Below are 26,785 nucleotides of genomic sequence, written 5' to 3' on the forward strand. Positions count from 1 at the left end.
CTCCTTTAATTTCAGAGACACATATCCTATTGTTTCCCAAGTAACCTGTCACCATCGTAGCCACATTCAGCTCTGACTTTACACAATCTAAACTGAAGGCAGATTTCAGCCATCGCCTCTAACAGCTTCACACAGAGGTTATTCCCATGGCAGCGCAGGGAGGAAACCTGCTGACCCCAATGCTTCCCAACCGCAGAAATACAGCATCGTAGGTGTGCTACAATCACACTCCATGCAGCTGCAGACCCAGGGCCAACATCCCCTACAATCAACAGAAAAAGGCAATCCTTAGGATGAGTCCATTATATCTCTGACCTCCCGAATCCCTGCGACTGGGGCTAAAGCATCGCTTAGGAATACGGGAAGAAACGCAGACGGACAGAAAGCCGTAGGCCGGCCAGGCGGGCCGGGCTCTGCACCGAGCTCCTCCGCACGGAGCCGGGCACCTGCCCGCCGCAGGCCCCGCTCCCTCCTCCGTGCCGGTGGCGGCGCCACAGGGCGCCGGCTCCTTTGTTACCGCGGTGCGGATACAGAGCATGAAGGCAGGGCCGCAGCGCTCGGGCCGGGGCGCGGCCGGCAGAGGAAAGCGGAGGCCGGGGCCGGAGCCGCGGCCCGTGGCTCGGGCGCGTCGGGCACTCACCCAAGTGAGGAGACTCTCGCCCAGCTCGGCCCGCTCCAGGCTCTCCACGTTGAACATATCGGGGCGCTGCCCGGCGCGGTGCTGCCGGCGCTCCCTCCCTGCCACCCCTCGTCTACCGTTGACCCGTCGCGGCTGGGCCGCCGCGCGGACACGTCACTACGGCCCGGCGGCACCGCCCGCCCGCGCCTGCGCCCTGCGCCCGCCTCTCCTCCCTTCTTCTCTCCTTTCCTCTCCTCGCCTCGCCGCACCGCGACGCTGCTGCCGGGGGGCGGGGCGGCGGCCGGCGGGCAGCGCGGCGCTCCCGGAGCTGAGGTACCGCCGGCGCGACCCCGCCGCCGGGAGGGTGCCAGCCTTGGGGGGTGGTCGGGCGCGCGCAGCCGGGCGGGACGCGGCAAAGGCCGAGCGGGGCCCGGCGGCGGAGCTCAGCCCCTCGGCTGGGCGCTGACGGGGGCGGAGGGCCGCGGCCTTCGGCGGGCTGAGATGGGGCTGCGGCCGGCGGCGCGCGCCGTTTGCAGTTTGCTTCCCCTCTCCGTGCCGGGGATAACGAGAAGCGCCGGCCTTTGCCGGTGGACGGACACGCAGCGGGGCTTCTAGTCTTGCTGTTCGCTGCAGGTGTGAGCTTGCGTGCAGAAGCACTGCTGTCTACAGTAAGGAGTTGTTGAGCTTTTTTTTTTTTCTTTTTTTTTTCTTGGAAAGTAAAGAAATGAAAAGCCCTTTTGGCCTCGGTTTGAGTATTGCCATATTTCACTGAGCATTATTATACTGCTTCACCTCCCTGCCTGCCTGCCCAGAAGTCAGCCAGCTGAAGGCGCTTTCACGTGGCCCCGCCCGCGCGCAGTCTTAGGGGTGGATGGGAGCTCTGGAGATCATCCAGTCTGACGCCCTGCTTAAACAGGTTCCCTGCAGCAGAACGCACAGGAAAGTGTCCAAATGGGTCTTGAATATCTCCAGAGGAGATTCTGTGCACAGCCTGTTCTGCTGCTCTGTGGCTTTGAAGTTAAGGGAGTGCTCTGTCTGCACATTACTTCAGTTCTGCACTCCATGTCTTTATAGCCCTGTTCCTTTATAAGCCTTGAACCTCCGTCTGTTCAGGCCTTATGGAGGAGTTGAGAACTCATCTGGGGCCTGTTCTACACAGGCCACGCACCATCCAGACACATACCCCAAGCAGAAGTGCTGCACGTATCATGGCTTTGTGTTTTTCTTCAAGCCATCAACAGTTGCAGGCTGACAAAAAAAATGAGACTTACTCATTGGAGTATTTTGCCTTGTGGAATGTGCTTCTGAAGGTTGCATCCTTAGTGATTCTAACTTGCAAAGTATGATTCCATTCAGCCTGGAGAAGAGAAGGCTGTGAGGTGACCTGATAGAGACCTTTCAGCGTCTAAAGGGGAACTACAGGATAGAAGGGGACAGGCTCGTTCTGTGGTTTGTGGTGGTAGAACAAGGGGAAATGGTTTCAAGCTCAAAAAGGGTAGATTTAGGTTAGGTATAAGGAAAAAATCTTTCCCAGTGAGGATAATGAGGCACTGGAATAGGTTACCTCGTGTTAACGATTGATGCCCCATCTATGGAGACATTCAAGGCAAGGTTGGGTCAGGTTCTGCACAACCTGATCTGATTGTGGTGTCCCTATTCATTGCAGGGGAGTTGGTCTAGATAACCTTCAGAGGTCCCTTTCAACTCTAAGGATTCTATGATTCTATTATGTGATTAGGAGAAGCAGAATACCTGTTTTCTTTTGGTTTTTTTTTTTTGTTTTTTTAGGGAATGTCACACAGAGGCTGCTGACCTCCAGCCCTGCAGAGAACTGCTCTGTCAGGCAAGCATGTTGGTGAGGCAGATCTTTATACTGAAGAAATGTTATCCTGTGCTGAAATGGCCCTGCCCTGTTATGGCTTTGTAGTAAATCTAACAGGACTGTTTACATTTTTATTTTTCTCTTTTGCAGTGAGTGTGTGTGCACAGGAACGTATTCAGCTATAATTTGCTCAGTCAGCTGTTCTGATTTCTGACTCCAAAGTAGCTTATAACTCATAGCAATACCGTATGAATAGATTGCATGAAGTCCTAGTAAAATATTACCAAGTCTGTTTTAACATTCTCACAGTTTGTATCTTGTTAATTCGTATGCTGCTTTATTTTATTTTTTATTTCCCATATTACACATGCCCTTTGGTTTCTGATATTAAAACTGATGGAGATACATATTACTGGGGGTTGTGTGCTTTATGCAAGTAAGAATTCCATCACAAAAATGAAGTAAACCCTGCTTTGTCAAAAAAAAAACATTTTCTAAGTATATCCACTGCCATTACCCATTTCTCTGCTAAAAGGTTGTATATTTATTGTCTGCACTGCTGCCTCAAAGACCAACTTTGAGCACACCTTCAGTGCTGCTTGTACATTCCCTCTTGCTCATCGTACGTGCTGAAAGCATGCCATTGTTATGGTCTCTGAATGCACTCTCGGCATACCCTTCAATCTTGCATGAAGGAAAGTAACTGTAGAATCCATTAGCAAAATTTCCATTCTGAACCAAACAGTGGTTGTCAGGTCCCACCTGTATTTTTTGCTGGTCCTTCACAAGTGATCAGAACACACTAATACCACAAAGTAGAAAATAGGCAACTTCCTACAGGAAAGATCTCAATAGAAGGGCTGCTACAGAATAAACCTGCCCCTTTTTAGTGTACTTAAATTGATTTCTGTTACCTAAAGTAGGTCACTTAGGAGAAACCTGCTGTCACAAATGAAACCAATTTATACTCATTCCCTTATCTTGTGAGGACTCAGTTTAGGACTTAGGACTTGAGGACAGGTCTTTTTGGTGTTTAAAAAAATGAGAATTGAATTGCAAGAGTGATCGGTACTAATGAATACTACAGTTTTGTAAGCCTGCCTTTCTCAGTAGTATTTTCCTGGTTAGGAGGTCATTTATCCTGGAGAACTCATAGCCTCTCCAAAGTGAGAAACATCTCTAAGGAAATGAAGTAATGGTTCTGCTAGTAAAAGACATTAGCCAAAATGTATTACAATTTCCTGCATATGCTTTGGCCTCCTCCCCTGTCTTCATCTTTCACTTTTTCATATTTTGAGCATTGTTGGTGGCTGTCAGTATTGCAACAGAAGTAGCACTGAACTGAAGTAGGTTATTCTAAGTCAGTTGCCCCTCAGCCCATCCTTGAAAGGACATGTTGTTATCAAAAATATTTTTCAGATGCTGAGCAAATTGCAGCCTTCTCCCCAAGTCTGTGTCACTCTTGGTTGCTAATCAGTATTTCACAGCAGTACTGCATCTATATTATCTTATTGTTTTCTTCTCTGAGGTGAAGAGAGCCTCTTTGTTCCTTAGGCTTATGTCCTCCTTTGGTGGTAGATCCTAAGATCTTTGTCTTTCCAAGAGTATATCAGCATATGGTGATATACTTGCTGAACTTGGAATATACAAATCTTATAGCTGTGGGGATATTCTGACTTTGGGTAGCTAGCAGCAAGTACTTAATACATCATGGCAAAGTTGTTTTTTGTTTGTATGCAAGTTATGGCATGGCTATTGCTCTTACTGTGCTGCATGTAGTACGTCAGAGTCTCATAAGGAAACAGTGATGTATCCACAGCAGTGTGGGGTCTTCATGCCCTCATATGTCAGTGTTATCAATATGAGTTTTCAATAATAGTATTGCCACAAACGTAATGTTACTTCTTGCAGTTCTCTTTTTTTTTCCACATGAAGCTGTATCTATTGCTCAACTTAACCATGAAATGGGAAAATTGCTATTGGAAGTGCAAACAAAACAGTTTTCTTTCTGTCTGTAATCTGTCTCAGCAAAACTCGGGAAAAGCAAAGCTATTATGTGTTCAGGTGAGTAGTATGAAATGTTTCTTACCAGCATAAATTCCATCCCTTTCTATTTTGAAGTGTTCTGTGACCAGCTGGATCTGTTTGAGGTTATTTACATTCTGTAGCCATACAGAATCCTGGGTCGCGTAAATCTGCACTGTGCTGCAGAGTCCCGCTGTTATTTAGTGAGGCCAAGGAGTGGAGCAGTAATTGCTTGTCCTTTTTACTTACTGGGCAGTTGAGCTAGTTTGCCTTGTGCAAGAGCTTGAACATGAGCTGAAAATTAAGAGTTTTTGTTGTTCTTGTCTTTTTCTACCTTGCAAGTTTTTGTTGGTTTTTTAAACTTTGCAACTATGCTGTTGTCATTCTTGTTGCCATTCAAGTTGATGGTATGAATTCCAATTTAGATGGGAGTTTTTTTGGGTTTTTTTTTTCCTTTAATTGGAAGGCAGGGTGAGGTTATGCTTTCTTTTCAGAAAGCCACCTTCCTGCTGACTGGTTAAAAAGAGAAAAAAAAAATCATTAATCTAAACAAAGATCAACTCTTAGAATTTAATCTGTTTCTTACTACTTGCTTCTTTAACTGAAGTCATTGTGTTGTTTCTTAAAAAGCTAGAATGGACTAGAATTAATTTTTTGTATGAAAGAAGTACAGCATCAAAACTTTGACATCATCTTTGTAATAATTAAACAAAAAAATTAGTAGAAATCTATATAGAGACAAATAAAAAACTTTAAAATTATTTAATGTCTGTGGTCTCCAAGGCCAATCTGAAAAAGCTGAGAAAATAGTTATTTTTGGATAGTCATCCAAATAGGATGGATCAAGTTAAACAGGTTGAACGAAATATTTTATAGAAGTAGCATCAAGTTTCTGTTGTATGACATCCAATTATTACTGCATAATATTTTATGAGAGATTAGGTATCTTTGCTAGCGTCAGGTTCTACAAGTCTTCCCTGAGATACACTTAGTCCATGTCAGTGCTGGTTGTCACTGAGGACAATTTCATTACATCACTTAATGTTAAGTCTTACGAGCTAAGGTTGTTGTTCAGCTTTTTATTGTGCTGGCTCCTGCTAGGCTCTTGCACTGGAAAGCCAGATTCCACAGCAGCAGTTGGAGGGCTATTAGCATTCAGAGCACCATGAATTTGTTTGTGTGCTATTGTGGTTGCACTTGAGGAAATGTAAACTGCAAACTTGCAGTTTGTTGGAAAATGTTACAAGCGGACTTGAGATCAGAAAATTCCTTTCTCCTTCAGTCAGACAATTTTCAAATAGTTTATTTCAGTAGTGTTCTCTTTGGGACCATTGTTGGGTCTTTGTTTTGTTTTGTTTTTTGCATACTCACCCAGGCAATTAAAGCCAGGCTGTGAAGGCATCTATGTGTCTCACTGCCACGGTGTGCACTTCTGAAAAATTGCTTAGAAATCAATAGGATGCAGCTATTGTTAGCACGCTGGTCTGTTCTGACAGAGCTGTTTTATGACTGTGGACCAGTTCCTCGCCAGTTATTTCTGCAGGTGCATGGAGCAAACGACCCAGGAATGACAATGTGACGTAGTTAAGGTTAGTGCAGAGATGGTGGTGCTTAAGGAGAGACAGTGTAGGAGCTGAAAATAGCAGCATTCTCCCTCAGATGCAGCTGTGAAAAATGTATGTCCCAGAATGAGGAATTGTAAGAGAGAGAAACTTCAAGACTGATGATGAGAAAAAAGTGCACAGTTTGGGAATGTCGAGCTGGGGAGGCATCGCCGCATGCCAGGAATTTAGGCTCGGAAGATTTCCACAGCAGCGTAGCATTGTAGCTTTCAAAAGCTATATCATTGTGTAACAAGGTATACAGCACCATGCTGTAGCTCTTTGTGTAGTTTGTTGTTTCTGTGTAAGATCTTTCCACAGATATCTGGTCTTTTGTTCATTAGTATATATGAAATCTGTGTCAATATTGACCTACTTCAGACATGGCTCTTCATGAGTCTGTGGTATTCTGTGTTTAGAAAAACCTACTCTTTCCAAATGTGAATTGGCATTTCAGTAGCTAGACTGTGACAGTTGTGTGTGAGAAGCTGCATGTGTCACAGTTCAGGGTGAGGCACACGTTAAGCAAATGTAGCTTATCGTTTCACCTTATATATGCTTCATTATTTCATTTTGTTTTCCACAGTGGAAGTCCAAAAATAAAAGAACAATGAAAGGAATCTACTCTTCCTTCTCAGTGTTTTCTCTGCTCTTATGGTACTGAATTATATCACTTACACCTTTGATAGTAATGTTAGAACATACTAGTTTCCCTTGCCTTACTGCTGCAGAGGTAGTTCCCACAACTAAGCTCCACGATTCATACGAGAATGGATCTGTGGAGCAAAACCAGTCATCTTACAGAGGAGATGACATCTTATGTTAGTGTAGACTGGCATGTTGAAATTTTGTCAGGATTGCATATTACAATGGTGCACTAAAATCCCCGTAACTTGAAAAATTCTCTTTCATTTTTGCACGTAATTCAGAGCTAGGTAATGTCTTTTGTAGCAGTATTTGTTAGACAGCAAGGTTCAAATTTGACAGTGACATATGAGCTGTGAACTAGTGTGATACTCTAATGAAAGCTTGCAGGCTTAAGGCACCCACACAGGAATAGAAAGTGAAGTAAATGATGCCAGTCTTCCCTGACCTCGTAAACTGATGCTGAGGTTTTACGTCATACGTCAGTTCTGTATGGGAATACTCCAACTATGTAAGGACACAGTTTAAATACAACATTTTTTTGTTACTTTTACCAGACTTAGCTTCATTCTTCTGATTTCATAGTATTCGCAGCTGCAGTTCATTTCACTTCCTGGTTGCAGCAGGAGTGTTTTAGAAGTATGTTGCAGACTGTTTTATGTTGCTTGTTTCTCGAGCTGTAGGTAATGAATGTTAGTGCTGGCAAGTCATTCTGTTTTGCATATGCAAAATAAATTTAAAACAAACAAGTCTGACCAGGGAAGACTGAAAATACCCTCTTGTTTTCAAGCTTTCCTCACGTTTCTCTCTGAAAGGTAAGGCATAGAAGAGATAGATAAAATACAGAATTCATCAGATGTTTTATGTGTATACAGCTGGACATTTAATACTGCAGTACATTGTCTTACCTTAGCAGCAGTCATGTGTTATGCAATAGCCAAAATACTTGATAATGTAGAACCATACTTTTTATAAACAAGATTGTGGTTAGAATATGTCAAATGCGGTAGGATGTCATGTCCTTAATGTATTTTGTAAAGGTTTACAGGTAAGGTATTTGATTGATGTTTCAAAAAAGTCTTTAGATTGCAACGCAGTCATTAAGACTTGCTTACTGATATACAAAACAAATGTTTTGTAGTCCTTCGCAGCAAGTTCTATTAGGTAAAATGCATGTTTTATCTTTTTTTTTTACTGTTTTTTCCCAGCAGTTGGTTTTTTTTTTCTTCAAGAATTTGTGTGTAAATAGATACATGCATATATATTACTTGTAACTGTTTAATAATATACGTGCGTATGCGTATGTGTATCTCTAGATATTCAGTATACATATATATTTCTTTTTGCATTTTAGAGCTGTGATGGACAGTCACCAGGCAGAAGTTCAGAGTTTGAAGCTAGATAATGATTCAGTTATAGAAGGAATAAGTGACCAGGTACTGGTGGCAGTTGTGCTCAGTTTCACTTTCATTGCTGCTCTGATATATACGCTTTTCAGGTGAGAATATGTTGATAGGAATTGATCAACATGCTTGGGTTTGTCAAATTCTAACTTTCTCAACAAATTGAAAAATATACAACACTTATCTTGTGACATAAAGGAAATGATTATTTGATCATTTACTCTGCTTAACCAGTTGCTCGGTCGAGTTCATAATTTAATTCAAAGTTAGAGTTAAATGATGAATTTCTCAAAACTCAAGTCTAATATTTCTATACGTTCATCATTCTTTATTACTGAAAATAGATTCACAAACTGGTTGGTGTGTTGTATTTCATTACTAAGTAGAGATTTATTAATAATGACTCCACAATTAAGGTTGAATATTATCCTTCAATGCACGTTCTAGTTGAATTCTCATAAATAAGTAGGCTGATTTATTTATTTATGAGAATATTTGGAAAACAATGGATTTTAATAGACTTTCTGTGAAAGAAAAGGCTAAGTCCAGAATGAAAGAACTTCAAAGGTCAAGTAATCAAACCTTACTTGTAGTTCCAGAATTTTTCCTAACAACCTAACAAACATTTCAGCCTGTGTGTTTTTGGGAAGATAAATCTGGCTTTTTACTGATTTTAGTCTGTTTTTTAATGCATGTCTGTAGAGTTATGAATACAAAGGCAATTTTATCGTTTTAGAGAACCGAATGTTAGTGATGAATTGGCATTAGGAAACTTACTGAGGAGGACCTGTCTGTATGAGAAGTACTGGTAAGGTAGGATGTGTTTGAGAGCGTGCCATGAAAGACACCAGGAGCTGAAAAGCTTAGGTAAAATGCAGGGCAGTGCTGCGGTTCACAAGCAGGAACTTTAGAGAAATTAACACACATCCATGTGCTTTTCCTGCTGAGGCTGTTTCAGATATTTAAATGACACAACAGTGCTTCTCTTCCCTCAGGAGTCCTCCCTCTCTTGTGCTTTTGTTATCTCTTATGGTTATTCTTAGCACATGTGACTTGAATTCGAAGTTTTCCATTAAGGTTTAAAAACAAAATGTTTACTATTTATAATGGAAGGTAAGTTAAGACAGAAAAAAAAAAAGTGAGCAAAATAAGGTTGGTCAGCATTGGGCAAGAGCAATGGAAGTTTATTTAGGATTAGTATTCAGGAAGATGATACACTGATGATGGAGGGCTGTGCAGGAAGGAGGGGGAGGATTTGGTACTTTCTACCTGAATCAGATTGTCTGTGGATCCTGGTACATGCCCTGCTGGTTTATTTTCTAGAATGGTGAACAAATTCGAGCAAAAAGTCCCCGTGTTTTAAAAGTCTACAAATCAGTTTGTTTCTGCATGATAAAACTGGCTGCTGTAGGTCTTGTCAGCATCATCTTAGATATACGCTTTGCCTTCTGTAGCCTCTGAATGTTGTCTGTATTAAGCAGTGTTTTTCTCTGAAATTCTTTGTGTTGTCTCCATCAAAATCTGTGCGTTATAAAATCCCAACAGTACATGAAGTACAATAATATTTGGCAGTGGAGGAGAGACAGGAGACAGAAGGATTTTCTTATTTGTCCCTGATTATCTTTCTGTTTCCTATTCCATGTTTTGTTGCCCCCGTTGTCTTTGCTACCAATGTTAAGTTGGGTAGAAATAGGTCCTGAGCACGAATATGTGAAGGAAGCATCTGGAGATCTGAAGGAAGCTTAGGAGAGTGAATACAGTTGCAGGAAGTAAATAAAAAAATACTAGAGAAGGGAAAGCAGGCAGCATGGAGTCGTAAAACCACAGAATATTTTGGATTTGAAGGGACCTTAAAGATGACCCAGTTCCAGCCCCTGCCATGGGCAGGGCTGCCCCCTACCAGCTCTTCCTGGCCTTGAACACTTCCAGGGATGGGGCACCACAGCTTCTCTGAACAGCTGTGCCAGGGCCTCACCACCCTCTGAGTGAAGAAATTCCACCCAACATTCATCTAAAATCTTCCCACTTTCACTTTAAAGCAGTTACACCTCTGTCCTGTCACTACATGCCCTTGCAAAAAGGGCTTGTTCCAGTAAATCTAGGGGGAGGCAAAAGTTGAATATGGAAAGAATTTTTAGGGGGTATTGCTACTCTCCTTCTTTACAGTGGAAAATTCAAGGAAGGATGACATTGGGGCAGGAGCTGAAAGTCTCTTTGCTTTTGGTTTTGAAACTTAATTACTGACATATATACCAATTTGCAGATGTTTGGGTCTGTTTCTGTAATGAACTTTTGTTGACCCTGTATGTTTTAGAGTTGTTCATTTAGATGAAATGCAGCCAGATTTTTACTGTCATCTTTTAAATATGTGGAGATCATCACATTGCAAACGAGTACTAAAGGTTTGATATAAAATGCGGTTAGTACTTTCAGCAGAAATGAAGTCTTTATCCTTGGAGGAAAAAACAGCAGTAATGACAAACAAACAATAATGGTGCCAGTCTGAACATATCCTGTCCCTCTCTTGCCCTGCGTGACAGCTCGCACTGAACGAATGGGCAGCCTTCCTCCTGGTAGTGATAGTTTTGTGGGGCCCTTTGTAAGACATGGTGAAATCTTGCCACATTATGAGATTTCTTTCCTCAAGTTATGGGGTCAAAAACTCAGAAGCAAGAAAAGTTGTTTGCTTCTAACCTTATTTCTTTCTGACTTGTATTTAGCTAAGCAAATGTCTGTAGCTACATAGCACTACACTGTGTCTTATTCCAATTTTCAGTATTCCAATAATCCAGTATTACTTTTCAGAAAGGGTGGTCAGGCACTGGAATGGACTGCCCAGGGAGGTGGTGGAGTCACCGAGCCTGGGGGTGTTCAAGGAAAGACTGGATGTTGTGTTGAGGGACATGGTTTAGTGGGAGCTATTGGGAATAGGTGAACAGTTGGACTGGAAGATCTTTTAGGTCTTTTCCAACCTTGGTGATTCTATGATTCTATGAATTTATTTTCTCACACTAACAGCACAACAGAAGCTATGATTCCAGTGTGTCATGAACACTGCCTGTCCCCTTCTGACATTGTGCAGTGTTGTGCCACTGAAGCGTCTGATGCATAAGCAACAGATGCTCTACCTCTGTGCCTCTACGGTCACACACATTGAAGATAGTATGTAACACCAGACTGAAGTCATGTATGTAAGTTATTTGTGCCAAGATGAAATGCAAGATATGCCCTGTTAATTACAGTTTGTCTGTTTTAGATAACACTGGTAACAAATTTGCAATTAGTTGTTTATGAGAGAATCGAGGTGAACTGGCTTGTAATTCACACTATCCAGTTACATGTGGTTTGCTTTGAATTTCAATGTGTATCAAACTTTTGACAAAACAAAGGTGCAAAACATGCCAATTTGTAGAGTCCAAACAGGAAAATACTGATAAACATGTAACTTGAATTACAGACAACTTCCTCAAGGTCAGACTTTTGAAGTGTAAGCATCTCATATAGTTTTCATTTTTCACTCACATTACTGCTAAATAAATGCAATTTTTGCAAATAATCACAATTATTGTTAGCCTGAAAATACAGTTTTATTTCTATTCCTCTTTGAAGAAAGAATAAAGGAGAAAATGTTATAGCAGTAATGCAGTGCTGTAATTTCTTTCATCAAACGAAGGAAATATTGCAGATGGGCCTAGAGCCACCGAGGAATTTGCATAAACAGATTCAGAAAAAGTTGTGAAAATTCAACCAGTATAACCTTCAGCTCTGATACAGGATCAGGCTGCCTAGGTCACTCCTGGAATCAGTATAACACATTCTTCAACTTAACTTTTAGCAAGACATAGCTCACAGTACCCTGAGGTAATCTTGTCTGATTTGGTACACTTTGTAGTTTGAAATGGTTTACCACCAACCTTTAGGTAACGGTGGAAAATAATTACTCATATCTGTTAGATTGAAAGATTTATCTTGCCTCCTCTCCATAAACAGTCTCCCATACAAGGTCCCATTTCTTCTGCTTTTCTCTGACATTTTACAAATGTCAACATTATCGATCTTATTCTCTTCTGACCTTCCTCTGACTTTCCTACATCTTTTTATGCATTTTGCTCAAAATGGAAGACACAACCCATCTGAGACCTCTACAGTGCTGAGCAGTTAAATCCATGTGGATAAATAAAACAATGTTGTTGACTCATATTTTTTGTAACTCAACACCTCTTAATGTTGTCAGTACCATGTCTAATTCCAATCCCATTCCTGTTGTGCTTTTGAATTTTAATATATCCAGCCTCCTTTCTTCAGTGAGTGTCTTCCCTCACATTCCTCTTTATTTTGATGTTTCTAACCTGTAGTCTTCTTGCCAGTAGAGTCTGCAGAGATTTCTTTTTATAGCCAGTCTGCTGATTGTTACATAAAGTCAACATTCTAAAGCAAATTTGCCTACCCTTCTTATGTAAATGTGGATTCATCTTTTGTGTAGCAGATAAACCTGAAGTAGTTCAGGTTTTTCAGTCCATGATAAATTATGTAGTAAGTGGGCTGAAGGAATTTACAAGTAATCCAGCAGTACAAAAATGAGAAATCAAGACAATTTTTCTGCATGATGAATATTAAATCTTTCAAGCAGCTTTATTTTATTTTATTTTATTTTATTTTATTTTATTTTATTTTTTGGCAGGCTGATGGAATAATTTTTCAGATCAAAATTGAGTTTTAATGTGGGTTATTAATTGATTATGGAAACTTAGAAAAATTTTGCTGCTGTACAGCTTGCTGGCCAGAGTTACTTTAGAATCTACAGTAATTGTCCTTTTTCTTTAATTATTTGTGTACTTCCTTTAAAATGCCTTCTTGCAGGAAATAATTGTTTTTTCTCTTTTGTTCAAGTCATTTTTTTCAGTCAGTTATTTTTCAGTGTTGGTTCACAGTGTTTGTATTTCTTACTGCTTATATTTCCTTTCACAGAAATGAACACCAGAACATACATCCAGAAAATCAAGAGCTAGTACGAGCTCTTCGTCAGCAGCTTCAAACTGAACAGGTGCTTTGCTGAGCGTTGGAATCATTCTCAGTCTGGTTTGGGGTAGGCTTCTCTCCAAGGTTCTGGAAAAAGCTAGTCTTGGGAATCTTTGAATCTGATTTACTGTACAGAGGCAACCTTAAAATTGATCAAACAATGAGATGATGTGGGGTTTTTTTTTATGGGTACATCAAGTCATTACAAGATGTAACTGGTTCTAATTTCAAGACAGCTTTTGCCACAAGGTGGAGTATGTTAGGTTATGTTGTGTGGTTCCTGCAGTGCTCCTGGGAATTTGGTGGTGAAGAAAAGGAAATCTGGAGAACAACTTGCTGCCATAGGACAATGTTCAGATGATTAAAAGGACAAGTTGTGTAGCAGAACAATGGTACATCAGCCAGAGCAGTCAGAGCAAGGCAACAGGGTTTGCACACAATTCTGGCATGCAGATGAGAGGCTAATGTGTAGCCACATTATTAGCAGTTGCTGAGGCCCAAACCTAGAATGAGAGAAGCCATACTTATCGGAGAATGTTCAGGAGAGTCTTCAATCATTCATGAAATAATGACAGATTTTTTTTACGAGAGTACGTATTTAAGTAGAGGAAGCACACAACAAATTGGGAAGGAAAAAACAGGTCATAGCAGTGATGTACACAAGCTGGTGTCAGTGTTTGAGAACCCTAAATTGTGCAGTTGGTAAGCAGTGCAGTTCAAGTGCCTGATTTGGGACAAAGCTAATTAGAAAAATAGGTGGACCTGAGTTGATATCAGTGCTTCAGCATGCCTTGCCTTATGTATTCTACTTAGTGTGGAGGACCTGAAGGCTTCTACCTTTCTGATCTTTAACTGGATTGAAGCTCTTACATATGTAACAGGTGAAGGGTAAAGTAATGTGCTTGTCACCAGAAGAACATGCTTAGTGAAACAGTTTTTGCATTTAAACGTATTTGATTTTTTTTAATTTAAATTTAGTTAGGTTTTATTTGGTTTTGCATATTTGAATATTCAACTTACAGGGTTTTTTGTTAGTTTGTTTTGTTGTTATTGTTTTTTTCAATTTAAGTTCAGTGGAATTATTATGTAATAAATAGTATCTCTGGCATTTCCTATTTCTCTTCTGTCCCAGCAGGATGCTTCTAATGGTGACAGACATCGCTTCTATACAGACATGTCTTGTCCAGTCTGTTTGCAACAAGCAACGTTTCCCATAGAAACAAACTGTGGGCATCTCTTCTGTGGTAAGTTGGAAAACCTCCGACTCCCACAGATAAAACTAGAACAGAAGCAGAAACTTCTGGCAATCGTACTGTCACCCCAATGGAAAGCTGTGCTGGATTTTAACTGCTTATCTTCACATCTGTTAAAAATAATTTTTATGTAATTTGTTCATAAAATGCATTTTAAGAACTAGTTACTTCCAGAATGTGCTAGATTTTTTTCTATGCTATCGAAATTAAAAATGCATTTAAAAGCATTGTGGACAAAGAGTATCGTTTATTTCCTGCTACTGAAAAACAGCAGGGATTGAAATACACTTGGAAAGGAACCATTTTAAAAACTAGCTTAGAAAAAATAAAAAAAAATCTTATTGGTCTTGTCATCACAGAGTATTTTGTTTGTTTGTTTTGTAGAAGTCCTGTAGAATTACCATTAGCTTAAAATGCTTCAAATATTCGCCTGTCTTTGATGCCCAGTTGTTTGAATTGAGAAATGCACATATAAAAGCTCTATTTTGCTTCCTCTCCCTCAGTTCTCCCAATAGAATTATTTCACTGCAGTTGTCTAGTTTTACAGTGTATATAATGCTTGGTTGTAGGAAAAAAAATCACAGATAAGGAAAAGAGTAAAAGAAAACAGATTTTCATATATTTTTTTTCACCCATTAAAGCTCTGATATTAAAGCCAGGTTTTCAGGATGAATTTCTCGTGTCTTGATATTTTTATCATTTGTAACTTTTCAATTCTTAACAGTTTTAATTATTTGTTTTCTGAATTAATAGTTAAGGCATTTTCTGTTTTTTCAGAAAACAATATCTTAAAATTTATGATGATTCAGAACCTGTTCAGGATTTTTCTGATTAACAGTGGTGAATTTGAATGCATCTGTTCTTGGTATCTTCACTGAACAGTCTATTGAAAATCACACATCTCTGTTGTTTTGCTGATGCTTAACGTATCATTTCATGCAATTATGTTTTAACTCATAAGTGTCAATATCTGTAATTTATGTGTGTCAGGTTCCTGCATCATTGCATACTGGAGATATGGATCATGGCTTGGTGCCATCCGTTGTCCAATCTGCAGACAAACGGTAATGTTTTAAGTAATCCTGGGCCTTATGGTTTAGCTTACCTAGTGCAGTACTTATATTTGAGCTGCCTTATTAAGACTGACAGAAGAAGGAATCTGAAGCTGAAAGTACGTGGATATGTGAATGTTGATGGTGGGCATTGTTTTTTAAATGTTTTGCTTTGCCAATAAGAAGTGTGAGAAAAAATACAAACTAAGAAAAACTCAGATTTAAGTGAACAGCACTGCTTATCCAGACATTTTTCTGTAAAGGAGTATAGAAAAACAGAACAATATAAGATCTTAGCTATGATTCTTCTCTGCTTTGTGTTTGGGATGTTATACAACTTGTTAAACCAGAACTTGTATCTGAGATACCTAGCTGGTCTGGAAGATTTCCAGTAGTTAAAATACTACTGGTTTCTAATAAGTGTCCTCTTCCTTCCTGTTATCTCTGCCAAACAAAACACACACAAAACTGTCAATTTCTTACTTTGGTCCTACTTTTCGTTTTTATTAATTCTAACTTTGCAGAAGAAGCACATTAACTTACTCCCTGCACAGTTTGCTTATGTTGTTAGTTTGAAATATGTCCTTGCAATTCACTAACACTCAATATTTGAGTATCATTCTGTTTTAACAAAAGTACCTTTGTGTTTTAACAGTGGAAACACTACAGAGTTACATAATCCATTAGAAGTTACTAGCATGCTTTGTGGCACTGCCCATGCATTATATCCTGTTTTGTTTTGGTGTCTTAGCAGGACCACAAGAAAGCAGATAAAAGAAAGAGAAGTAGATATTCCTAGAGAATTAATGAGTTTTGAGTGTAGCCTGTGAGGAGAGACGGAGAAGGTACAGAAGATGGAAAAGCTGAAATTAATATATTTTGAAGAGTTTCTTTTCTTTAATGTCTCCTTGTAGATAGATATTCCTCTGTCATCCTCTGAGTAATAAATACACTGGATGGGATTGCTTTCATGATTATGCATTCATTCTTATCCCTCTTGCAAGGTAAAAGTGAAGCATCACTAAAATGAGGAGCGGAGGTGTATATACATGAACAACATGAGTCACACAGAAGGATTATAGCAGGGCTGGAACTGGAATGTAGCTGTGCTTATGCTGTTATTTTGCAAGTGTGACTGCTGCATTTAAAATCTCCTACAAGACCATACCTTGCATTACACTCTCAAAAGCTGCTAGGAGCTCAGTCTCTTGAAACACATAATTTAATATAACATCAGAACACTTGAAGAAACATTATTTTTAAAACTTATTTATCTTGACACGAAATGTAATGAAATGAATAAATGTTGCTCAACAACCAAGTAGTGGTTTCATGCCTGGGGGAAAGGAGAAGACCTTCCTTCTGAACATTACTTTTTTCCCCCTTTTGATTTAACACAGAGCTGGGAATTATTAGCTGTTAGAGCCGTAAACTGGTTTTCAAAACTTCTAATGGTCGGTAGAGAGAACTTATGAAGATCATTTTAAGTATAAAGATTTTCTGTTTGCTAGGATAAGCTACATTTTTATAGCTGAACATGTTTTCAAATACAAGACTTACTTCTTCAGAAGCTCCTAAACAGAAAAATATGAGAGACATGAACACATATTCACATATTTTTGTTTGCATGATAGTTTGTCCAAGAACATAAGTGAATTCTCTGTGCTTACAAGAGATATGAAGGCTGGTGTCTTTTTACTACTGTCTTTTATTATTCACCTTGTTTTTGGTACAGTTGTCCACAGGGAGAAATACAAAGTTTTGCTTGTTTGTGGAAATGCAAAGTGATTCTAAAGGTGACAAAGAATGGCCTTAGCGGATGCTCTACTTGATTTTTGAGTTAAAGAAATGAAACTAGGTTAATTTGTGGAATTAACTTTATTCTCTGAATCATCTGTCCAACTTCTGCTACAGTAAAGTACTCTTAGATGGAAGGTTCTTATGCACATTTTCAAGGGTCTTTTAAAAATGCATCAATATTCTTTGAAGAGTTATAGGCAAATAATTTGTTAAAATATAAAAGTTGTATCCGTGTAAATATTAGTAGTCTTCATTTTAGTTTGGTAGTAAGTAGTTTGCACAAAGTTTGTTCTGTGTAATTAACTGAAGATATACTGTAATATAGTGTAATTCTCAATATCTGCATTTAAGAGATGGTTGAACATGTACCAAAATCTTCTTGCTGTGCCTAGGTGACGTTGTTTTTACCACTCTTCGGTGAAGATCAGCAGGGTGCAACTCAAGTATTACAAGATGTTAATGATTACAATCGGAGATTCTCAGGACAACCCAGATCTGTAAGTTTGGGGTAAATTTGGGTGGAGGTCAGTAATTTCAGGGGATGATTAACAGCATTGGGATAACTTTTTTTCCCCACTGAATTTTCTATATCCGATATATACAGAGTACAGAGGTTTTTCTTAGGACAGGCATATCCAACCTGCAGGTCACTTACGATGCTGGGCAGCTAGTAATGCATCCTCACAAGATCATAGAATTTTGATATTTATTATGTGATTGTAGGCAGTGTTTTTCATAAGTTTGTTGTGCATAGCTTGAGTGTGGACTGCAGAAGTGACAATGGAATGCTGTGCAGGGCTGGACACAGGGCAGTGCTTACTGCCTCCTCTGCACACCCTACATACTCAGCCAAATTAAAACCCACATGTATTCTACATTACATGTGGTTGTGCAGACTAGGGAGAAAAAAGCAGTAATTGCTGATGATACTATTGCAACCTACCAACACATGTGCCTATGAAGACACACATTTCTTGTTATTAAGCTGACGTATAAGTTGTCTTGTTTAATTATTGAGCTTGGGCTTGTGTTATTTCATAAAATAAATTGGTATGTTAACACTTTCACTGCGGAAGAGATATCCAGAGTACTCATGCAGTACTGACAAATCCTGTAATTTTTAACATCTCAAAAAACTCACAAGAAGTCTGTAATATCTTGTGATTTTTTTAAAATTAGTTTTGCAACTTGTATTTAATTAGCGTTTCTGCTGTTCTGACCACGTGGGGGCAATGTACAAGTAATAATCACCTTGTGTCAGTTTGCTAATCCAAGCATGTTGAAGGGTGGTTTAAAGAGAACACTCATTATACCTGCATTTATTCATATATATATATATATATATATATATATATTTATTTGTAGATTATATATTTATTTGTATATTAATGGAATCATGCATTTAGCATATATATTTATATATATATTTGTTTGTAGATTATTATATTATATTATATAATATAATATATATATATTATTTATTATATATATATTATTTGTAGATTATATATATATATATTTATATATATATATATATTTATATATATATTATATATATTTATATATATATAAATATATATAAATATATATATATATATATATTTATTTGTAGATTAATGGAATCATGCATTTAGCAGCCACCTTTTTTTTTTTTTTTTGCATGAAAGTAACACAATAAGTTAAATGTTTTATGCTAAAGTCTAAAATACAAATAAAAGGAAAGTACAAAAGAAAAAAAAAGTATGTATTTCAAAATATTATAATTAATGTGTATTAAAACATTGTTATATACATGCAGTATATTTTATATGTGGCCCAAGACAATTCCTCTTCATTCAGAGTGGCACACAAAAGTCAAAAGGCTGGACATTCATGCCTTAGGAAATCCATGCTGATATGGTTAATAGAGTTACAGAGCCATAAAATAGTTTGGACTGGGAGGGACCTTAAAGTCCATCCAGTTCCAGTCGCCCTGATTTGGGACATGCACCAGATCAGGCTGCCCAGGGCTCCGTCCTACCTGGCCCTGAATGCCTCCAGGGATGGAGTGATTAAGTTAGATAAGTTAAATTAAGACGGCTTGAAATATACTTACTTGTAATATCTTTGTGGAAATTTCTATTTCTGTTGTGAACAAGAATTACTAATAAGCCTTGGATTCCCTTTTCCTGTGTTAACCTGTTTCTTGAAATGTAAGTCCTTACTCTGAAAGGATTCAATAACCAGTAAAAATGCTTAATGAAATAAATGAGCTCCCTCATTATTATAATCATGTTCCCTTGATTAATCTCTTTAAATTGATCAGAAGAATCTGAAGTTCTACTGTGCCTTTCTTCAGATTTCAAGCTGTATGCAGTTTTGATTTTTATTTTTTTCCCTGCTAGGCTATATTACAGTGTGTATTTAGACCTCTGAGTGAAGGAAGCAGGATTTTTTTTTTAATAAATAACTAAGAGACATGGTTGCAGTTCTGTGAACTTGAGAAACTCAACCTTTGACTTGAGAAAGTCAACTTGTCTTCTCTGTGCATGTCTTGACTCGTGAAATGAAACGCATGTATGTGGGTGCCAATAACTTTGATATACTGCTTGTCTTCAGCTGCTCATTGGATTTGGATGTACGTATGTAATGGTTTTCCAACCTTTTGTCTTGTCTGGGCTGCACTGAGTAAAGATAAATTGTCTTGGGCAGCATATACGTAAGTTACTCTGAAAGTAATTGTTCCTATTTACTTCCATGGAAACTGCAGTAGATACAAAGAGCACAGTAACATTATTTGATAGAGCGTGTTCTCAGCTATGAAACACTATTTTTCAACACAGTCACCACCATTAGCTGTGCATTTCCGCCAGCAGTGAACAAGAGGCTGCGTACCGTGCTCAGAACAATCTGCACCGGCTGAGGTGACCACTGCTGCTGTCACCACTGCTGAAATGCACCATTTGCTGCCTCAGTGTGCTTACATCCACTGTTTGGTCTCCATAATCCTTCACAAGTGTTGGTGAATGTCAGTGGGTGTCATTTTTTCTGCATGGAGGAATTCAGCGACACAGCTTTGCTTCATATGCGCTGCATGTCAGAGTGCCCCTCTGCTGCCCTCTGTCACACAGCAACAGTATGTAGTGGAGCGTTGGTGGGAAGGTTCACCCTCTGCTGCCATAATGTCAGTGTCTGCCTCTGACGTCATGGGTCAATATAATAAAAAGGAGGCATTACTTTTGGTGCAGCTGTTGGAATAATGAAACATTGCTAACGGAAAAATTACAGTCCAAAGAGACAAATGATTTTTGGTTTGTGTTCTAAAGCATTTGATCCAGAATAGATAGAAACTAATTTTCAGGCTCCAGCAGACTTTTCTGGGAGCTGTATGTCTACCAGTCAATAAACTGTCCTGGATTATCCCAGAAGTCTGCATTGAGACCCTAGCCTGGGTTAGATATTTTGTTTTCTAATTATACATGATGTGTTGCCTTAACCACATGTAGCATCCCTTTCTTAAGTGCTTTTTCAGTGTTTTGATATCATTTGATATCCATTTGATATCATAGCTCTGTATACAGTAGAAATTGATTCAGTGTGAAAAATACCTATTTTCTCTTGTGCAGTCTCTCACTTGGGATGATAGAACTATAGTATGGAAGGATCCAGGGATGGATTAATTTAAAGGTTCTTTAGTTTATGTGAAAGTTTGATCCTCTGTTAGCTTTTGAGAATCACTGTGTATCATGAGGAAAGATGTGTCATGTTTCTTTCTGAAGAAATACAATCTCTTTTACCTTGACTACTTTTTTTTCCCCCTAGGAATCCGTAGTTTTCTTCTCTTCTCATAAAAACTTCAGTAACAGTTTGCTATTTGTTGTCTCTGTGTAGTTTGTTTTCATCCACTGCTTTCCCTTCTTAATAGATAATGTACTTAGTGACAAATGAAATGCATGTTTTACTCTGAGCAATATAGCTTAAGGCTGTTGCTTGAAAACATAAGTGTTCTAACAGTGACATATAACACAGCAAAGTTAAGTCTAGAGCGTTTGGTCATTTTTCTTGCAAATGAACAGATACCTAAGCTGTAATGCAGTAATAGAAACTTCACACTGAAACTCTTGGCTTGTTTCTTCATAGATTATGGAAAGAATTATGGATCTGCCCACTCTGCTGCGGCATGCATTCAGGGAGATGTTTTCTGTTGGAGGCCTCTTCTGGATGTTTCGCATCAGAATATTCCTCTGTTTGTTTGGAGCCTTTCTCTACTTGGCGTCACCTCTGGATTTTCTTCCTGAAGCTCTTTTTGGAATTCTGGGGTTCTTGGATGATTTCTTCGTCATTTTCCTTCTGCTGATATATATTTCCATCATGTACCGAGAAGTGGTGACCCAGCGTCTGAATAGATGAAATGGCTGAAGGTCAGCTAGACACAGAGATGGAATGTTTCAAAAAGAGAACCATGAGTATGGAATAGCAAGGTGCCTGTGTACAGTTTCAGTAGTTATAATTCCATAGCTTCTAATTGATCGTCTTATACAAATATGAAAGGTTAGTGTGTGGTGATGCTTAACTGGAATCTTTAACTTTTGTATTACGTATGCTTCATAATGATGAGGTCAGTTTTATAATGTAATGAACTGCCTTCATCTGCTTATACCTGAGGTACAATTGTATGTGATCAAAGCAGAAAACACCTCATTTGAAGTGACTTGTGAAAAAAGGGGTTCTAGCAAAGGACTTAAAGGAAAACGAATATGTTCGGTACTCTAGACATGCATAAAGAAATTGAAAACTTCTTTGCAGGACAATTATGAATATGTTTAATGTCTCACTGTTGTGGGCTTTTAAATAAAAGTAGCTTTGTGTATCTCTGTGGAAGAAATCCAATGACCACAGTACCATTACCACCCTGCAGTTTGTCCACTTGCTTCACAGAAACAAGGGGAACACCTCAGTATTGCTTGAGCTGCACTGTGTACAGTTGCATGCAATTCATACAGTTTTATTTTTATATTTTATAACAAAGCACTCGCCATATGATCTACAAGGAGAAACCTATGTTATACACGCCGGACTGCCTAGTGCTCTGTTTTTTGATGGGAGCATGTTTTTCTTTTCTTCTGAAACTTGTTTATTTAGTGGGTATGTATCTTGAAAGTGTTTTTTTCTAATGCAGCTTTGGGTCAGTGCAGTGTATCTTCATTGGACATTTGCATGCCTTAGGCTGCATTAAGCATTTAGGCAGTAGGAAGAGCCCTCAGATTTTAGGCAGTGATTATAGAAGTCACAACTGGATGTTTGCACTACGGAACTTTACCAGACTGTGCATTTTCAACACGAATATTAATCAACTTAGATATGAGGCGTTTAATTTTCCCTTGGGGTTTTCTTGTTTGATTGACTGATTTTGATGTGGGTAGAGGGCATTTTGAATTAACTTGAAAAAGATCTTTGAGTAGGGACCACAAAAAAAAAAAGTCCTGAAAATGTTTTCAAAATGACTGGGCTATTGATGATCCAATCCCTAAAAGTTTGTGGGGCTTTTTTTGGTTGGTTTTTTTTTAGGGGGCTGGTAGAGAGGTGTTGTTTTGGTGGTTGTGATTTTTAACTTCAATTTTTTGGGGGGGGAATGGGGTGTTCTGTTTTTTGGTTGGTTTTGCTTTTTTATTTTCTGTTGAATTTCAGTATAGGCTATCAGAGCTACAGAATTCATTTGAAAATATTTTCATTTAATGAAAGGGAATGTCACTAGAAAGCTCAAAAATATTCTGTATCTGTGTAAATTTTAGTTAGAAAACTTAGGACAGATAATTAGTTAGGAAAGATAATTGTCATTTTACTTTAACTTCCTGAGTACTTGAAAGACTGTGGTGAGACAGGTGATTCTTTGCATGTTTACATATTATTCTATGAGACTCAAAATGAGAGGGACCTTCTCACGGCTTCTCTGTGTTGCCCATGTAGGCACCTTTCCACAGCTTCTAGTACCTAGGCTGAGAGAGCTGGGGCTGTTCAGCATGAAGAAGAGAAGACTTCTCTTCTTCTTCCAGGTAGACCATATAGTGGCCTTTCAGTAACTGAAGGGGTCTGTAAGGAAGAAGGGACAGACTCTTCAGCAGAGTCTGCTGTGATAGCACAAGAGGAAATGGTTTCAAACGAAAAGAGGAGGGATGTATGGGATACTCATGAACTTATGTAAAGCAAGATAATAATTTAGAACGTTAGATAAGGCAAGATTTTGTAGTTTTGCTATAGGCAGTATTTTTGTTGTTGTTTTTTCCCCAAGAGATCCAGCTGAGTGCAAACTCCAGAAAGTATTTTTAATCAAGTCAATTTAACACCTCTGGAGTTTGGCTTGTGGGTCTACCTAGAGCGTCAAGTGAACTGCTTCTGTAGGACAACTGGAGTCCGTTCATAGAAGCTGTCAGTCTGGTACCTCCCACGTGTTTATCCTTTGATTGTGGTTATACTTTTTGTCATGACTCTCTAGATCTAGAGTGGACAGAGGTGCATGTGAAACTGCTTGGTGATTTGTTTTCAGTGAGCTCCCTAATTCTACATGATACTGTGAAGAAGTTCATGGAGAAATGACCTAAGGAATCTGTTCCTGAAGAACAGACCTTTTGTACCTGAAAGCATGTACTTGCCACATCCACACAGATACATAAGGTTTACCTGTGTTCTGTTCACCATTTTTCTGCTAGCCAGAATGATTTCACTTGGAGTCCTCTGCTTACTTTTGAGTGTTGAATAACATTGTAAGCTTTAATTCAGCAGAGTAAACACTTGACAGAATTAGGACCATCCTGTCTGGTGTGTACTTTTTCTTTTTCCCTCTGGTTCTTCAAGACACTAGTGAACAGTATTATGACTTGCTCAGGCTTTTCTTTTTTTGAACAGTTGCAGTGTGAAGCTGCAGCTGACCAGCAGTGCATGGCTGCTGCTCCTCCAGGCAAATCTGAACTAGCTCTAGGTTCGCTGCCTTGGGTGCTGCTATCATATTCAGCTTAATTGAAGCTGCAGAGCTCCCAAGAAGCTGGAGGTAAATACATGACCATTTAATATTCCTGAGGTATATACTTACAAGTTATTCTGGTGGCAATGTTCAGTGTAAGTGCTACACCTGAGCACTAGCTTCAGAAAAGAAATACATGATGCTTTGAGGGGAGCAAACATCGCTGTGGTTTTGTTGTGTGGAATGGGGCTAATGTCTCTAAGTAAGAGGAGGAGAAAGGCTGTAGTAGAAAAGAAGCAATATGGGGGAAAATAGAATTCTTCAAAGATTCTTAAGACTTCACCAAAATCTGTGAAATATTTCATTATTCCAGCAATATTAACAAAAAGGAAAATCTGTGTTCAGAATTCTTGCCGAATAACTTGTAGCATCTCAAGGCCTAATGATAACCCTTATCACAAGCACTGCATAACACAGTCAGTTTCATGTTGTTTGTGACTCGCACCATTGATGCCTGGGAGGATAGGGCAGAGTGGTGTAATTTGGGGATGCAATTTTGCAATAGGTTTTGTAGAACTGTAAGAGACCTGTGTGTTACACTAGATTTTTAAGACAAAAAGATTTAAACCTACTTCTTGTTATTTTAATGATAATAAATTGGTATTAAAGTAAGAGATTCTCTTGATTCATTTTACTGGCTTTCTGTCTGTGAATGTCTTTATTCCTCCTTTTCTCCTTCACCAGCCTGCTGACAGCTCTGCTACAGTCTTGATTGATTATTATGTTATGTCTGGACATCCTGTCCACGGGCTGTAACTCTTTCTAGCTTTGTTGTTACCGACATGGGAATTACAATCTCAGAGGCCTTAGTCCCAGAATTATATTGGTGCATTAAATGTCTTCTCCTTGAACAATCCGGCTGATGTCTTCAGGTCCTCCTCATCCCTTCTGGATGGGTTTTTCTCATCCCTCAGTCTCTACTAGGGCAGTGTCATAGGACCTAAACTTTCAGGATGCTGAGTATAGACAATTATTAAGCATGTTCAGATATCAATTCTCCACACAAACAAAGCATGAAGTAGGAAGAGGAGTGGCTCATTAGTGAGCTAAACTGAAGAAAACGTAACTTAGTCTCTTTAATTTTAAAGGCTGGTGTGACACAAAGAAGTGGATGTGAATGGCCTGTGCTGCAATCCTTTACCTTCATTTCATGAATGGTTCCTGGCTATTGGTAAGATATGATCTATTCTGATAAGAGATGGGACAAGTTAGGCCAAGGTCTTCTCAACTCGCAGAGTCACAGAAAGTAAGGTTGGCAGGGACCTCTGAGTCCATTGGTTCCAACCAGTGCTCCATCGGAACACCCAGAGCAGACTGCCCAGGCCCATGTCTCTCCGAGGAGAGGGCTCCACAGCCTCTGTGGGGAATTTGTACTGCTGCAGAGTCACCTGCGCAGAAGCACTTCCTCATGTTCACAGGAAACCTCCTGTGCTGCTGAGAGCATACTTTGAAGCTTTTCCTTTTGTCTGCTGCCTCTGTATTTGCGTTGGGAAGATTAGGTGGACGCAAGTCAGATCAAAGCTGCCAGGGTAGATGGTAATTTTAGAAGGGTTTGTGCCATTTGTATGCCCCTGCTCTGTGTTACATTGGAAGTCTATCAAACACAGCTACATTTTCTTCATGCCCAGGTAACTTTGTATTTTGTCTCAGGAATTTCTGTTGTAACTCTTCGGGGTTGTTAGGACTCTACTTTTGGGTGGGAAAGGGCGCTGAAAATATCTACTTCTGTGATAACTGTTACTTGTACACTATGGCCCTCCATGAGAACATCTAAATATCTTGTAGCTCTTTTTTTTTTTTGCTAATACTAGGAAAAAAAGGCACATGGATTATGAAAAATCTACAAAATGCAACATTGGAGGGACTAGCATTTTGTCTAGAATGCAGACTGACGAAGATGCAATAGCTGTCTTTAAATACATTAGAAAGGAACGCTACACTGTACATCTGATATAATTGGGACAAGTGACAGTGATCTTGAATTGTAGCAAGTGTAGCTTAGATTAGAAGAAACTTGCTAAAGACAACTGAGGACTTACCTGGGACTGTGGTGGAACCTCTTTATGAGAGGCTTCTAATAGAAGATTAGAAGATCTGGCAGAACTGTACTGTTTCTTCATCCTTGGAAAGGAGTAGACAAATGAAAAGACGTCTCTGTTTCCAAGGCTGCCAGCTCTGGGCCTTACTAGAGATGAGATTAGTTGAGTCTTGATCTAAGTCTGTCTTGGGTTTCTAACTAACCTGTGTGCATCAACCAGCAGACCTGACCAGTGCACCCCAGGAGTCTTGCTTAAAATCCCTGAGTTAATGATATGGCTTCACCTTATTTCAGTACACCTTAATGACTATTTACAATAACATTCAATTTTGATTTTAAAAAAAAAAAAAAACAAACCAAGCAAACAAAATAAAAACAAAAACATTGTTTGTCCTGTATTTTCCAGGAATACGTGACTAACAGATCAATTGGTGGGAGGGAAGGGAAAAGGAACACAATGAAGTCAGTAACACAATATTAACACAATATTAAGTCAGTTGCTCATTGCTGG

The 26,785-nt window shown here is 39.1% G+C and overlaps 2 protein-coding genes across 22 annotated transcripts in view; one reads left to right on the forward strand and one right to left on the reverse strand.

Moving 5' to 3' along the window:
- Positions 1-806, reverse strand: part of HOOK3 (hook microtubule tethering protein 3) — an 86,360-nt gene extending 85,554 nt beyond the window's left edge. For all 5 annotated transcript variants that reach the window (XM_048932344.1, XM_048932343.1, XM_048932345.1 and 2 more), the window contains exon 1: positions 641-806. In XM_048932344.1, coding sequence (XP_048788301.1) covers positions 641-697 — 57 coding nt within the window. In that variant the 5' untranslated portion in view covers positions 698-806. The remainder of the gene's footprint in view (positions 1-640) is intronic.
- Positions 807-825: 19 nt separating this feature from the next.
- On the forward strand, positions 826-24,827 carry RNF170 (ring finger protein 170). 17 transcript variants are annotated; one of them, XM_048932355.1, is made up of 9 exons: positions 892-952; positions 2,408-2,474; positions 4,377-4,505; positions 8,067-8,210; positions 13,084-13,159; positions 14,267-14,378; positions 15,378-15,451; positions 17,632-17,736; positions 21,359-24,827. In XM_048932355.1, the coding sequence occupies exons 4-9, from the start codon at positions 8,074-8,076 to the stop codon at positions 21,626-21,628; spliced, it is 774 nt and encodes a 257-aa protein (XP_048788312.1). In that variant the 5' UTR covers positions 892-952; positions 2,408-2,474; positions 4,377-4,505; positions 8,067-8,073; the 3' UTR covers positions 21,629-24,827. The 17 variants fall into 17 exon arrangements, with proteins under 17 accessions (XP_048788310.1, XP_048788324.1, XP_048788325.1 ...); XM_048932357.1 differs by having other exon boundaries at positions 4,470-4,505; XM_048932356.1 differs by lacking the exon at positions 2,408-2,474 and having other exon boundaries at positions 887-952; positions 4,470-4,505.
- The last annotated feature ends 1,958 nt before the right edge of the window (positions 24,828-26,785 follow it).

The sequence above is a fragment of the Lagopus muta genome, chromosome Z, assembly GCF_023343835.1.
Source record: "Lagopus muta isolate bLagMut1 chromosome Z, bLagMut1 primary, whole genome shotgun sequence".
NCBI lineage: Eukaryota > Metazoa > Chordata > Aves > Galliformes > Phasianidae > Lagopus > Lagopus muta.

Coding starts and splice junctions, on each gene's coding strand:
- RNF170 (XM_048932351.1), top strand. CDS start 7,403: ATGTTAGTGCTGGCAAGTCATTCTGTTTTGCATATGCAAAATAAATTT. Junction 7,528..8,066: donor CTCACGTTTCTCTCTGAAAG/GTAAGGCATAGA, acceptor TTTGCATTTTAG/AGCTGTGATGGACAGTCACC. Junction 17,737..21,358: donor TCTCAGGACAACCCAGATCT/GTAAGTTTGGGG, acceptor GTTTCTTCATAG/ATTATGGAAAGAATTATGGA.